This window comes from Arachis hypogaea, chromosome 15 (assembly GCF_003086295.3).
Source record: "Arachis hypogaea cultivar Tifrunner chromosome 15, arahy.Tifrunner.gnm2.J5K5, whole genome shotgun sequence".
In the NCBI taxonomy this organism is placed as follows: Eukaryota; Viridiplantae; Streptophyta; class Magnoliopsida; order Fabales; family Fabaceae; genus Arachis; species Arachis hypogaea.
The window spans coordinates 6306870-6319202 of NC_092050.1; the positions used below are offsets into that span (position 1 = coordinate 6306870).

Genomic DNA, 12333 nt, shown 5'->3' on the forward strand with positions numbered 1-12333 from the left:
GGACCCAAATTTCCAAAAAATCATGTCTAACCTTAGATATGGAATTTTCTTGCATCCACATTTAAAAATTTAGAATATAGTCTCTTAGATTCTAAGGCCCTTATTTTAATATTTGTAGCCCTTTCATCTTGTTCTTGAAACTAGAACTTTGTTTTTGTCCACTTCAGAAGTTGGCATATCTTCAAGATTTTCTCAAACTCCAATTAGAGTGTTCTTGATGATTTTGAAGGCAAGCTCTTTGTTTGTGATCACTTTTCCAACAAGATTCAAGCAGTCTATTTTAAACTTTTGTTGCGCCGTCTTCTGTAAAAGATTTTTTTTTCTATGAATTCAAGTCCAAAGTTCTTCATCGAAAATCAATAGGTTTTAAGATATTATTGTTCAAGTATTTGTTGTTTTTGCAATTTGTATACCGGTGATTTGTGGGTAATGATGAATAGTATAAGAATAGGAAAAATATAAGTAACTAACAATATTTTTGAATAATGTGTGAACAATGTGAGTTAATAGAGTTAAAAGAGTAAATTAATCTTGAATTTAATTAGTAACATTAAATTAGGATATAGTGTATTTTTATTTAATTGGTAATTATTTATATTATTCAAGATGATCATTATTTAACTAGCACTCCCGAATAGAATGTGTGTTAGTTAATTATGCGTAATGATGGATATTGTATAGAAAATATTAGGTTAGATTTTACTAGAAGAAGTAACGAAGATTTGTATAATGTACTGGATAAGTCAGAAGATATGTTTATATGATATTTGATTAAGTGTAAAAAGAAAGAACCATATGTTCTTAGAAAACTCTCGTGTCATGAGTGAAACATTCTCCTAAAGAGAAAAAATGTACCACAGGTTCTTTACTTCGATTAATTCTTAATTTCTAGTCTTTCTGTTTCCTTTTGGGCTTGATGCCGCGTTATAATACCAAAAAAGAACATACACATATCTCCAAAAATCCAACCACCCGAGCAAAATAATACCCAAGACCCTTACCACTCACTAAGATTTGATGATTAAGTCAACGAGTATCAAGTGGCCATGGACGAAACTCTCTTCTTCACACAAATCCGAGTAGGAACACCGTAGCATACAGGTGCTGCACCTGTCATAAATTCTTGTTCGCAAGCATCCCGTGCACGACCTATGAAAGCTCCAAGTGTTGGTGGGTGATCACAGTTGTTAGGGCATTCTTTTTCAAGTTCAAATCTTTTCTTGACCCACGCCTGGAGCAAGTATTTACCAAATGTACTGATATCTTTTGCTGATATTTTCCACAAATTAGCAACAATAGCCGGAGAACCGGCTGCAAGATATTGCAGGGGAATACATAGCGGTGCACAGTTACTCTGCAAGTAAACGGTACCGCTGTTGCACCCTAACAAACACCACAGCACCACATTTTTTTAGATGCTGAAAATTTTCCAAGCTAAAGTACTTTGTTCCTGTGAAAAAGTGAAAACACAACCGTCATCAGTAATAAGAAGAGATTGATAGTTATATTTAAATTTAGTGATATTTTATCAGAGTGTACCACTTCCATGCCCGATGTATATAAAAAGGTCGTGCTTCTCCAATGCAGAAGCCCATAATTTTCGGGTTGGTGCCAAACCTGTGTTCCCCTGTGGAGTAACAAAATTTGATTCAGTAGACACACAAATAAACCAATTATTCTCCTGCCAACTTCAAATTGCAAAATACCTTCAAATTGTTCTCTTTAAACCAATTCTCAAATTCATTTTGACATTCAGGGATGGTTCCATCTGGATTTAGTATATAGAAGGCATGCAGAGGATCTATTGAGGGAAATGAGGGACATTTTTCTTCTTCCGTTTTCTAACCACTACATATCATTTCTCTTTAATTAATCCATAGAGTAGAACTCGAAATTTAATTCCTAACTAGTTTTATGTCAGAGAACAATTACCTGCACCTCATAATCTAACACAAGAATAATTGGCTCTCTTTTACTATACTTATCTGCGTCCAGCTCAATCAATGCATGCTTCAACAGTTGAAAAGCTTTATCAGATGACACCCCAAAACCATCGGCTGCATTTAATAATATCCCACTCATTCCTTGATCACAATGGCCTACTTTAGCAATATAGCAGTCTTTCTTGCACTTTAGCTTTTCTCGTCCACAAACATGTCTGGTTCCTCCAAGAATAACTCTGACGAGGCCCTCGTTAACTTCCAATTTACATTCAGATCTTAACTCCTTCACAAGATGCTCAAGCAGAGACTCAAAATTCTTGCAATTTAACAATTCTCCAAGAAGCAAGCATTTCCATGATCCAAACCACGATTCTTCAATGCTCCTGCATGGTAAGGTGTGACAATAGTTGAGGGATACACATAACAGTTAGTTTCTTAAAATTCAAACTTACTTCATCATGTCCGTGACTGTCGTTGCGCATAGTGGTGCTTTTAGTTTCTAGATCTTTTAATAAAAATTTGATAAAGTGATTGTTTCAATAACTATGGAGCTTCATGCAAAATATGCTTATCAATAAGAGAGCCCGTTAACCGAAGTTAATGCCAGACAAGACAACTCAGAAAATCATACAGAGGGTAGCACACCTTAGCAATTGACGAAGACGTTGATTAAGCGTTTTCCTATGGTTCCACCACAGCTGCTGCTGTTCAGATGTATTTTCTTCCAATTCTCGCGAATAATCCTCTTTTAAAATATTTTTGAATGCTGGAACTACTTCATCTAAGGCTGTCGAACCCCATGGACACGACCAATCTCTTAAAATTTTATACTTGGGAAGTATTGGCGGATCAATTTCATCTGGATGTTGCAATTAAAAATTTAAAAGTAAAAAAAAAAAAGGAAATGGAAAGAAAAATGATCTTGTTAAGTATCTTACGATTGATACTTGGTGGCTATATGTGTGTGTACCTTCTGAAATAGGATGCAAAGGCAATAATGCTACTATAGGTTCACTCTCAAAAGTGAGTCTGGACAACAGTATCCATGCTTTAACACTAGGGGAAAATTCCTTGAGTAAACTAGCATAATCATGTCCAAGTAAAGTCAGGCAGATGACTGTTGTAGATGGAAGACCACCCAAAAACTGTTTTACACATTCTGCAAGAACTTCAGTGTCATCAGGCACAAGCCTGCAGGAAGAGAGAGGCAAGACTTCAGGTTGTATATCAATTGGAGGTTGGCTTTATGATGCAATAATAAGCACAACTGTTACCTGGATAAGTTGTATGTCCCTCCTATGTTGGATTTATCTGAACCCTGAAATTTAACGATGAAAAAAACAGACAACAATGTTTAATTTGACTGATAAACATACATATCATAATTATCATAACTTACAATATGTCACCTTTAAGATCCAAGTAAGTAGTAATTAATATACAGTTACAAGATTTGAGTGATAGCAGTCACTCATTATTGATTAACTAAATGATCAGGTTTCTAACCCATTGAATAAAATTCTTGTGCCATCTAGGTTGGACTCTTAACCATTTCATGATGTACATACATAACTTAGTTAGATGTAATGAGAATTGATTTAAGTCAAATAAAGGACACTGAGACAAAGGAACAAGTATTACTGAAAAAACTATGCACGATAATTGACCAAAGACAAGGGGTTGTACCTTGCATCTTCCAGTTAGACGAGATGAGTGAGTATCATGAGTTCCAATGGACGCTTGGTGGAAATACGAAGCCCAAGCATTTTCACCCAAACTTTTGCTAATATATGGCAGAGAAAGTTGCTCTCTCGAGTTAGAAACAACATATGTCACAGCAAGTAACTGAGACACCTGTTGCAGTATCAACATTTGACTAAGGTCAGTTCAGATGATAAAAGAGCAAGGGATGAAACCATATCAACCTCTAAATCAGGATTAAGATAATCAATATGATAGTAGCTAGACGCTATAGCAGCGTGTTATATATATAGGCCATATATAAAGTTTAGATTCAATTATTGTTTGACTGATGCATTAAAAACTCTGAGGAAGTAATCTACACTACTACTCTACTAGAATAAATACACTATTAAAACGAAAGATTATGGTAATTCAAATAGAATATTAAACCAATAAAGTGAAAAACATTGCCAATGAGTGGTAAACGTGAAGAGAGCGGTGACCTTATGAAAAATATCGGGAACCTCACGGGAGAGTACAAATGCCACCATCAGCCAAGAAGCTAGATCTTTAAGGCTAATGCAAGATTCATTCTGAAAAATATTCCTGTAAGGTAAAATCAGAATCTTAGAACTTAGAAGTACATCAATCTTACTTATAATAGTTATATTCCCAAAACTGCATGCATAACTAAATAAAAACAACGACAATTTACTGAAGGCTTTTTTTTCTTTAGAGATAACAATATTTACTAAATATTTTCATTACTGGGTTCTCAACAATCAACAATTCTATAGAATTGCTTGTCTTTCAGTAAAATCTGATCAATAGATGTCCCTGTCAACAATTATCAGGGGGTCTTCTTCCAAACACAAGATGTGCAAAACAAAACCAAAATAACAAGTTTATTCTAAAGCACATCTTGGATGCCAAATTGCTAATATCGACGCATATACTTTTTGTTTCTCATTCGGAAGAGAAGAAAAAAAAAAAAAATGGCGCAAGCGCGCACACACCCGCATGCGGTCTTCAAGTATAAGAAATACTAGTTACTTAGTACAAATACCTTATAGTTGTAGCCTTGGAATTATAGATACTAGCGGCTCAACCGACACTATCGTGCCTGTTCAGCCGCTTTTTTATTATTTTTAAGAAATTAATTTTTATGTTTTTATTTTAAAATTATAAATTTAATAAAATAAAATATTAAAAAATTTCATTATGTTGTTATTATGTAAAAACAAAAATCAAAATAAAGATTTAAAAATATTAATTATAAAATAAATATTTATAAATGTTATTATGTTTATTTATTTATTTTTAATAGTATTTAATTTTAATTAGAGACAAAAAATTATATTTAAAGAATTCTTTATTTTTATGTATAATTATAATTGATAAAAAATATTTTTAAAAATTTATTATTCATTTTTTAAAATTATCTTTAATTTTATTTTTTTTAAATTACTAATTTATATTTTTATTATTGTCTCAACGCCACTATGATATTGCATTGTTCTCCTTTCTCGTCTTCTTTTTCTTTCACCTTCTCTTCACTCGATGGTTGTTAATTATCACCAAATATCATTATCACAACTTTTAATTTTGTCTATCACTTTTATTTATAACCAACTATTTTTTTAAATTTTATAAGTTGTTTAAGTTTTGCTAAAAGAAATTTTTGTGTCTTTTGAATATCTGAATGTATAAAAATTATAATTTTTTTTCTTGATGCGCGTGTTAGTTGTCTTATTTGGTTCGACTAAGAAGAAATTTAAGACAAAAAATACTCAAAATTTTTGCTATATTAGCAAAATTTGATGTCAATAATTCTAAAAAATAATATCAAAATATATTATTTTTAACTAAATAATAAAAAATAAAAATACATCATTGTAAGTTTTTTAATTAATAATTATAAATTAAAGTCGCAGTTTAATATAGTACATTGGACAAAAAATAATCATTGTTATCGTATTTGACTACTACTATATAAGTTTTATGTTTATTTTATTATGCACATTAATTAAACTGTACTTTATTATTTCATTTTGCATGTTTTGAAATAATGTCATCGTATTATAAAAGTGAGATTAATTTATCATTTGAATATTATCGCTAAAAAATAGTTACTTAAAGTGAAACGCTATATAAAGATAAATAGAAAAATTTTGTAATTAGTTAGAAAATTTTATATCTCTCTCTCCAAACTCAATTTTATTATGAAATTTATTTTAGGTAAAAATATTTTTAACTTCCTATAATAATAAGTATCATTTAAATTATCTAATGTATAAAATGTCACATCTTTTTATTTATCTTCAAAATTAAAGTTAATTTTTGTTACTTTTTTACTTTCTTTTGGTTTTCTAAATTAGCCTATATATTATCAACTTATTTCTGTTATTTATGCAATAATTTTTCTCTTCTAGTAGCTATTCATTAATAAATGCTAAATTACCCAAATTCAAATCTATTCTCTTAAACCACTTTTTAATCATCTGGTTTTTTTTTTGGTGACTTAATCATCTGGTTTGAATCATTTGAATAGGAGTCCTTTAGACTCTAAAATTTTTAAAATAAAAAAATACAATAAAATAAATTAAAATACCAAATAAAATAAAATAATCCAAAAAATAAAAGATATATAAAAAACTAATAAATTAAAAAATCAAAATTAATTAACAAAGTTCTTATCTTATCCATTTTAATGTTATATGGAGTTTGTTCACTTTATCATTGATATGCGCATATTTTTTGTGTCATTTGTATGACAAATACAATACCTTATGTAATTAAATATCAAATCCAATACTCTAAATAATTAATTATTTAAAAAATTAGTATACGAATATTTTAAGAAATACTTGATAGGTGTGATTTTCTTACATGCATTATATACCAATTAAATAACTAAGCCAATATGCCAAACAAATAATATTGTAAAAGGCAAAATTAATAAATTTTTTTGTAATATAATTTATTTATTTTAGTTTAATTTAAAAATATTTATATACTCAAATTTTAAATACAATATTCTAAGTAATCAAATATTTTAGAAAATAAAAAAATTATCCCATTAAAAGCAATTTAAAAAGAAAAATATTAAAAAATATTTATAAAATTTTTTCATCTCATCATTGACAAATAGTTAAATACAGACATGTCAAAAAAATAAATAAAATATACATATAAAATGTTAAGATACTGCTTTTTTTGTCAAATCAAATTAATGAGAGAAAAAGACATAACGCTATTTGTCTACGTGAAAAATTGGTAACAAATTAAAAAAAATAAAAAATGGATTAAAAATATAGATTGAGTAAGTAAATTGAAAAAAAAATTTATAACCGCAGTGGAGGAAGACAAAGGAGTAGGATGGAGGCAATTCAACTGAGAATGTTAAAGAAAGGAGAAGAAAGAAATACAAAAATGATAAATTTTTTTAAGAAACTACAACAAAAGCTCTAATAAAATAATTAGAGTAAAGCTATAGAGTACATTGTACTCAGAACAAAACGGTACAAACTAAAACTAAGATAAAACTAAATAAAATATAATTTAAATAAATATCACAAAATATAATAAAATTTACCAAAATTTACTTATCACTACTATTGATGATAATTAAACACTTTCTCCATCATAAATTATTCTTTTGTTCTTTTCGTACATGCTTCTAAAACCAACATTTATCATAGTCATTGTCTATTTTAGAAAGTTGTCTCAAGAGTTATTTAAAAGATAAAAATGTTAGAATTGAGTAAGAGAAGTAAAAAAAATTAAAGAAATGAAAAAAATAGATTATTTAAGTGGAAGATTGAAAAAGAAGTTACATGTGAAATTTTTTGTAACTAGTAGTGAAATGCATAACTGTAAAGTTAGTTTTGGATTATGTTGACACTTAGCAGGGTTAAAATAGGAAAGAAAATTGGACACCAAACTTGAGGTTTTCGCATTATATATTGTTATAGATTCCAATAATACAAATATATTTCTGAGTATCTCCGCACGTTCAACTGCAAACATATCTCCCAGGATCACCTTTGGGACTATATGTTGAAAATAATCCAGGGCAATCCCTGAATTTGTTTCGCTGAATGTATTTTTACTGTGAAGCATTGTCGTACTCTTCAAAAGAATTTTCTGTGTTTCATCTCCAACATATGCAAAGCATCTTACTGAGATTCAACTACAGTTGTGTTAAAGATGGAAGCAAACAACTCTATGCTGCAACAAAACAAGTACACAACTTAGACCTCAGAAAGGAGATCAGATGTATCCAACAATGCTAGCAGGAGGGAAAAAATGAAATGATGTTTGCACTACTTTTTTTATGTATGTTTACTTCTTATCAATTATTTTTATTATTAAAAAAAAAGTGTAAAAAATATATACACAGGTTCATGTATATAACATTCCTAAAAAATAAAATGGCAGTCATAAGTACTACTTAATCGAGCGACCAGCTTCATCTAAAGTTTCCTCTTGACAAACTCCCATTTAAAAGTTTATGAAATGGCCAAAAAGTCTGTCTTCTAAAACTTCGGTTGCAATACAATGCCAATGCCAATGCCAATGCCAGCTACCTTCTTTCGTGGGTTCCATTGTTACATTTTAAGCTGCTTCGTTCATTGTAAAGCAAATACATGAAGTCCCTGCAAAATCAGAGATGACATTTACCGCTACTGTTTTGAGACTACCATCTTCAGGACAGTAGACAGAATTTTTCCATTAGGAAGATCTAATTTAGCCAGAGCTGATTCGTAAAAAGATATATGCTCGAAACTAAAACTCTTCACTTCATAGGTCTTTTATTTACTTTGATGCAAATCTCCATGATACTGATCAAGTGTCACCTCAAAGATTAATTTAAGTTGTATTGCTATCCCTTAAAATCTGCTTGGCATTTTGAAGTTCCTTTTCTGCTGAATTCCATTCTCTTTTCTCAATATAAATTTTTCCTAACAAATCACAAGATTTTTTTCAAAAATAAAATAAAACAATTTATTATTTCCTTAAACAAGATTTTTGGACTTTAATTCTCCAAATACGATTTTTTTTGTATTTGGGCAAGTTAGCGGCAAACTCTATAAAAACTAACAAGTTCGTCGTACCCTCTCCGAACTCCCCTTTAAAATTTTTAAAATACATGTTTTAAATTCATGTCATTATTTCCAAAAGAGTATATAAATACAAATAGTATATAAGAGTACATAAAAATATTCCGATAATAAGCATGGCTTCTTTAAGATTTTTTTTTATTATAAATTAAAAAAATAAGCCATATTTAACAATGACAACTATTATTATGCCTGTACATGGTACACCAGAATAAGTCATATTTAACAAGAATTTTTTAATTATAAATTAAAAAAAATTTCGAAAATAAAATACAACTTATTTCCGTATACTTTTGTGTACTTTTTATGTACTCTTGTATGTTAAACTCTTATGTACTCTTGCTAGTTTTATTTTATTTTGTTAATCTATTTAATAATAAAATAGATTGAGATTTGTTCAACGTGCGGATAAAAAACTATATTGTAAACACGCGAAAAGACTAATTAAAAAAAATGGAAATATAATTAATTGAATATTATTTATAAAAAATAAAACTACGTTGTAGAGAGAAAAAAAAGAGCATATAACCTTTATTACTCAAAATGACGTTAACACAAAAAATTATTAGTGATCTTATGTACAAGCTTTTGTACTTGTGAATTTAATTGAATAATTAAGTAAAACAAATTAATAAATAGAACTATATATAGTTATCCCGAATTGGATCAGTAGTCAGTTTAATTGAAAAAATGATAAATTGGACCTAATCAATTCAATTTGATGTTTGACTGTTGATACAATTAAATAGGTCAAATAAGATAAAATTGTTTTTGACCGTTTTTGAACAACACTATGGATTAGCAAATAAGTTCTTACAAAGGGTCTTGAGGGAATGCCAACTTGGCAGTTACTAAACTAAGTGTTTTTTATTATGTGTTAGCTTTTTTCTAATATAATACATAACTGAAAATAAATTATTATTTTAATTTAAACGGTTCAATTATAATTCACTTGTTGAAGTGTACTTCTCCATTTAGTGATTCATTGTCCTGATTGGGTGGATTGGAAATCTGAATTTTATAACTATAAATAGAACAATCATGAATCTGATAAGAATTTAAGAGTTTATAAATAAATAAATAAGAGATAAGAGGTTACAATGGGGTAAAATACCTAGTTTACAGCAAAATGCAATGATGAAAGAAGGCAAATGTAGCGAGTAAGATGTGTCTTTCCTTCCAGGAAATAAGCTTTGGCCAACTCTCCATGTCCACTAATTTTGTAGATAAGTCCCAGCTGTAAGAGTGTTAAAAGATAAAATACAGCATACAGCATGCAAAATATTTTGAAGTTTTAGAATTCTTACCAGTTAGTGGGAAATTAAAGTCAAACCTAAAGAGTACTCTCAAGATAACATTGCATGCTATTCCATGGACTAAGATAACAGTGGCTGAAGTCCCACAGTTATATATCAAATTGTGCAATCTTCCTGGCAACTGATTTGTTCCCTCTATTTTTTTTTAAGTTGTCCCCAAATTTCTCTTTGCAGAGTTCAAAATAGAAAAAATAGAAGTAACCAACAATATTTTTGAACAATGTGTAACTAATGTGAATTAATAAAAGGGGAATGCTAGGGGGACAATGACTTTGTTGAACAATATGAACAACCACCAATCAAATAAAAACACACTACATCTTCAAATTAACCCTCTAAATTTTAATATTAAAATAACCATCCGTACACTAGTAAAATGAACATCCAATATATCTATTGTTTACATTGTTTAATATTTTCATTGTTTACCTATACTTTTCCTTAATAAAATTAAAAGAGTAAATTTAATTAGTAGCATTAAATTAGAGTATCGTGTATTTTTATTTGATTGGTGATTGTTCATGTTTTCAAAATAGTCATTATTTATCTAACATTCTCCTTCAAAATACAAGTTTTGGGCTTCCAGAGCTAAGGAAAGAGTCTCACAAAAGGAAAAAGAGATACTTAACATGAAAAAGTCAACAATAACCCCCTTTTTTTTTTGTCATAACACAACACCGTACACTACACATTCACAGTTTCACACCCTAGATGGATTCATTTCTCCATGCTAGAGCCAGATTCTAGCTTTTAATGTGGTTGTTTGGAAGACACACCTGCTACTTGAACCAAGCCTCATATCACGAGCAACTGTAACTCTATAAGTGACCTATTTTAATACCACAGTGATCCTTTGGATTCTAGAGAGAAAAAAAAACTATTTTATCTTTAGTTATCAATATATTATTTTAACAAAAATAATTAGAAATTTAAAATTTTATTTTAATTATTTTTACTTTTAAATAAAGAAAATTTATTTTTTTATATTTTCCAAAATTAAATATACTTTTAAATTCTGGCTTATTTTAAAATTAAGAAAATAATTAGGAGAATAAAATGAGCTTGATTTATACTTTCGAGAAGGAGATCAGAAATCAATTTGAATCGGAAGAAGCTAATACACATGCCACAAAAGACCAAAGAGAATCATTAAAAGAAAAACTTAAAAAATTACAACGCTTTTCTTTTAGAAGAATTAAGATATGCTTAATAGAATAGGTAGGGATTGGAACTTTGGAAGGACGAAAGCGAGAATGTTTTGGGACATATATCAATTAATCCTCAATTTGTTATCTAAATTTATACTAAATTTTAATTTAGTCTTTAAAATTTTAATTATTTTTATTTAGTCCTCAAACTTTATGAATGTAACTCATATTAATTTTTTGAATAATTTTCAACTTACAAATATTAATGAAATATTGATGTAGTTAGCTAAATGTCATGTTAAATTTTGTAAAACGACATCATTTTTGTTTTGATATTTAAATAATTTAAAAAAATACCGTAAGTGGTGTTTATTAAAAAATTTTCTCCCAAAACAAGTGATCTGAGTCGTTTTTGGACTATTTGAACATCACAACCAAAACGACATAGTTTTATAAGTTCCGATGTGGTATCAACCTGTTCATGTCAATGGTGGTGCGGAATTTATAACTCACAAACTAACCGGCAAGTATACCGGGTCGTACTAAGTAATACCTCAGGTGAGTGAGAGTCGATCCCACAAGGATTGATGGACTAAGCAACAATGGTTAAGTGATTTACTTAGTTAGACAAACAGAAAATGATGTTTAGAGAATTCAAAAGCATGAAACAATAAATTCAGTAAATAAGAAAGCAAGCAGTAAACTGGTTGTGAATAATATATGGAGAAACAGTTAAGGCTTCAGAGATATCTATCTTCCGGATTGACTTTTCTTACTAACTATTTTAATCATGCAAGATTCAATTCATGGCAATCTATATGTGACTAAACCGTAATTCCTTAGATCTTTTTAGTCTCCTCTAACCTTCATCAACCGCCAATTCCTTGGTCACTTAATTCCAATTAGAGGGTGAAGTTCAATTCTAGTTTATATGCCACAGAAACCCTAATTACTCAAATATAAGAGGATTATATGTCACGTATCCCGTTAAGTCTAGATAATTAAAAGTTTAAGAGAAATTGTTTTCAAGCTGTTGTTCAAGCTAAGTAAAGAGTTTTTCCAAATTATACAAGAACTCAATTAGAACAAGGGTCATACTTCCGTTCCACCCAAATTCATA

The 12333-nt window shown here is 29.2% G+C and overlaps 1 protein-coding gene and 1 long non-coding RNA gene across 2 annotated transcripts; both read right to left on the bottom strand.

Annotated features, from left to right (window-relative positions):
• Positions 1-739: 739 nt before the first annotated feature.
• LOC112748154 (uncharacterized) lies at positions 740-2361 on the bottom strand. The gene is made up of 3 exons (XR_003174994.2): positions 1707-2361; positions 1540-1627; positions 740-1450 (listed from the first exon to the last, which is right to left on the bottom strand). It is a non-coding gene; the product is annotated as an uncharacterized lncRNA (long non-coding RNA).
• Positions 2362-2560: 199 nt separating this feature from the next.
• LOC112747781 (separase) lies at positions 2561-4031 on the bottom strand. The gene is made up of 4 exons (XM_072217669.1): positions 3630-4031; positions 3218-3261; positions 2914-3134; positions 2561-2802 (listed from the first exon to the last, which is right to left on the bottom strand). The coding sequence occupies exons 1-4, from the start codon at positions 3813-3815 to the stop codon at positions 2561-2563; spliced, it is 693 nt and encodes a 230-aa protein (XP_072073770.1). The 5' UTR covers positions 3816-4031.
• Between the last annotated feature and the right edge of the window lie 8302 nt (positions 4032-12333).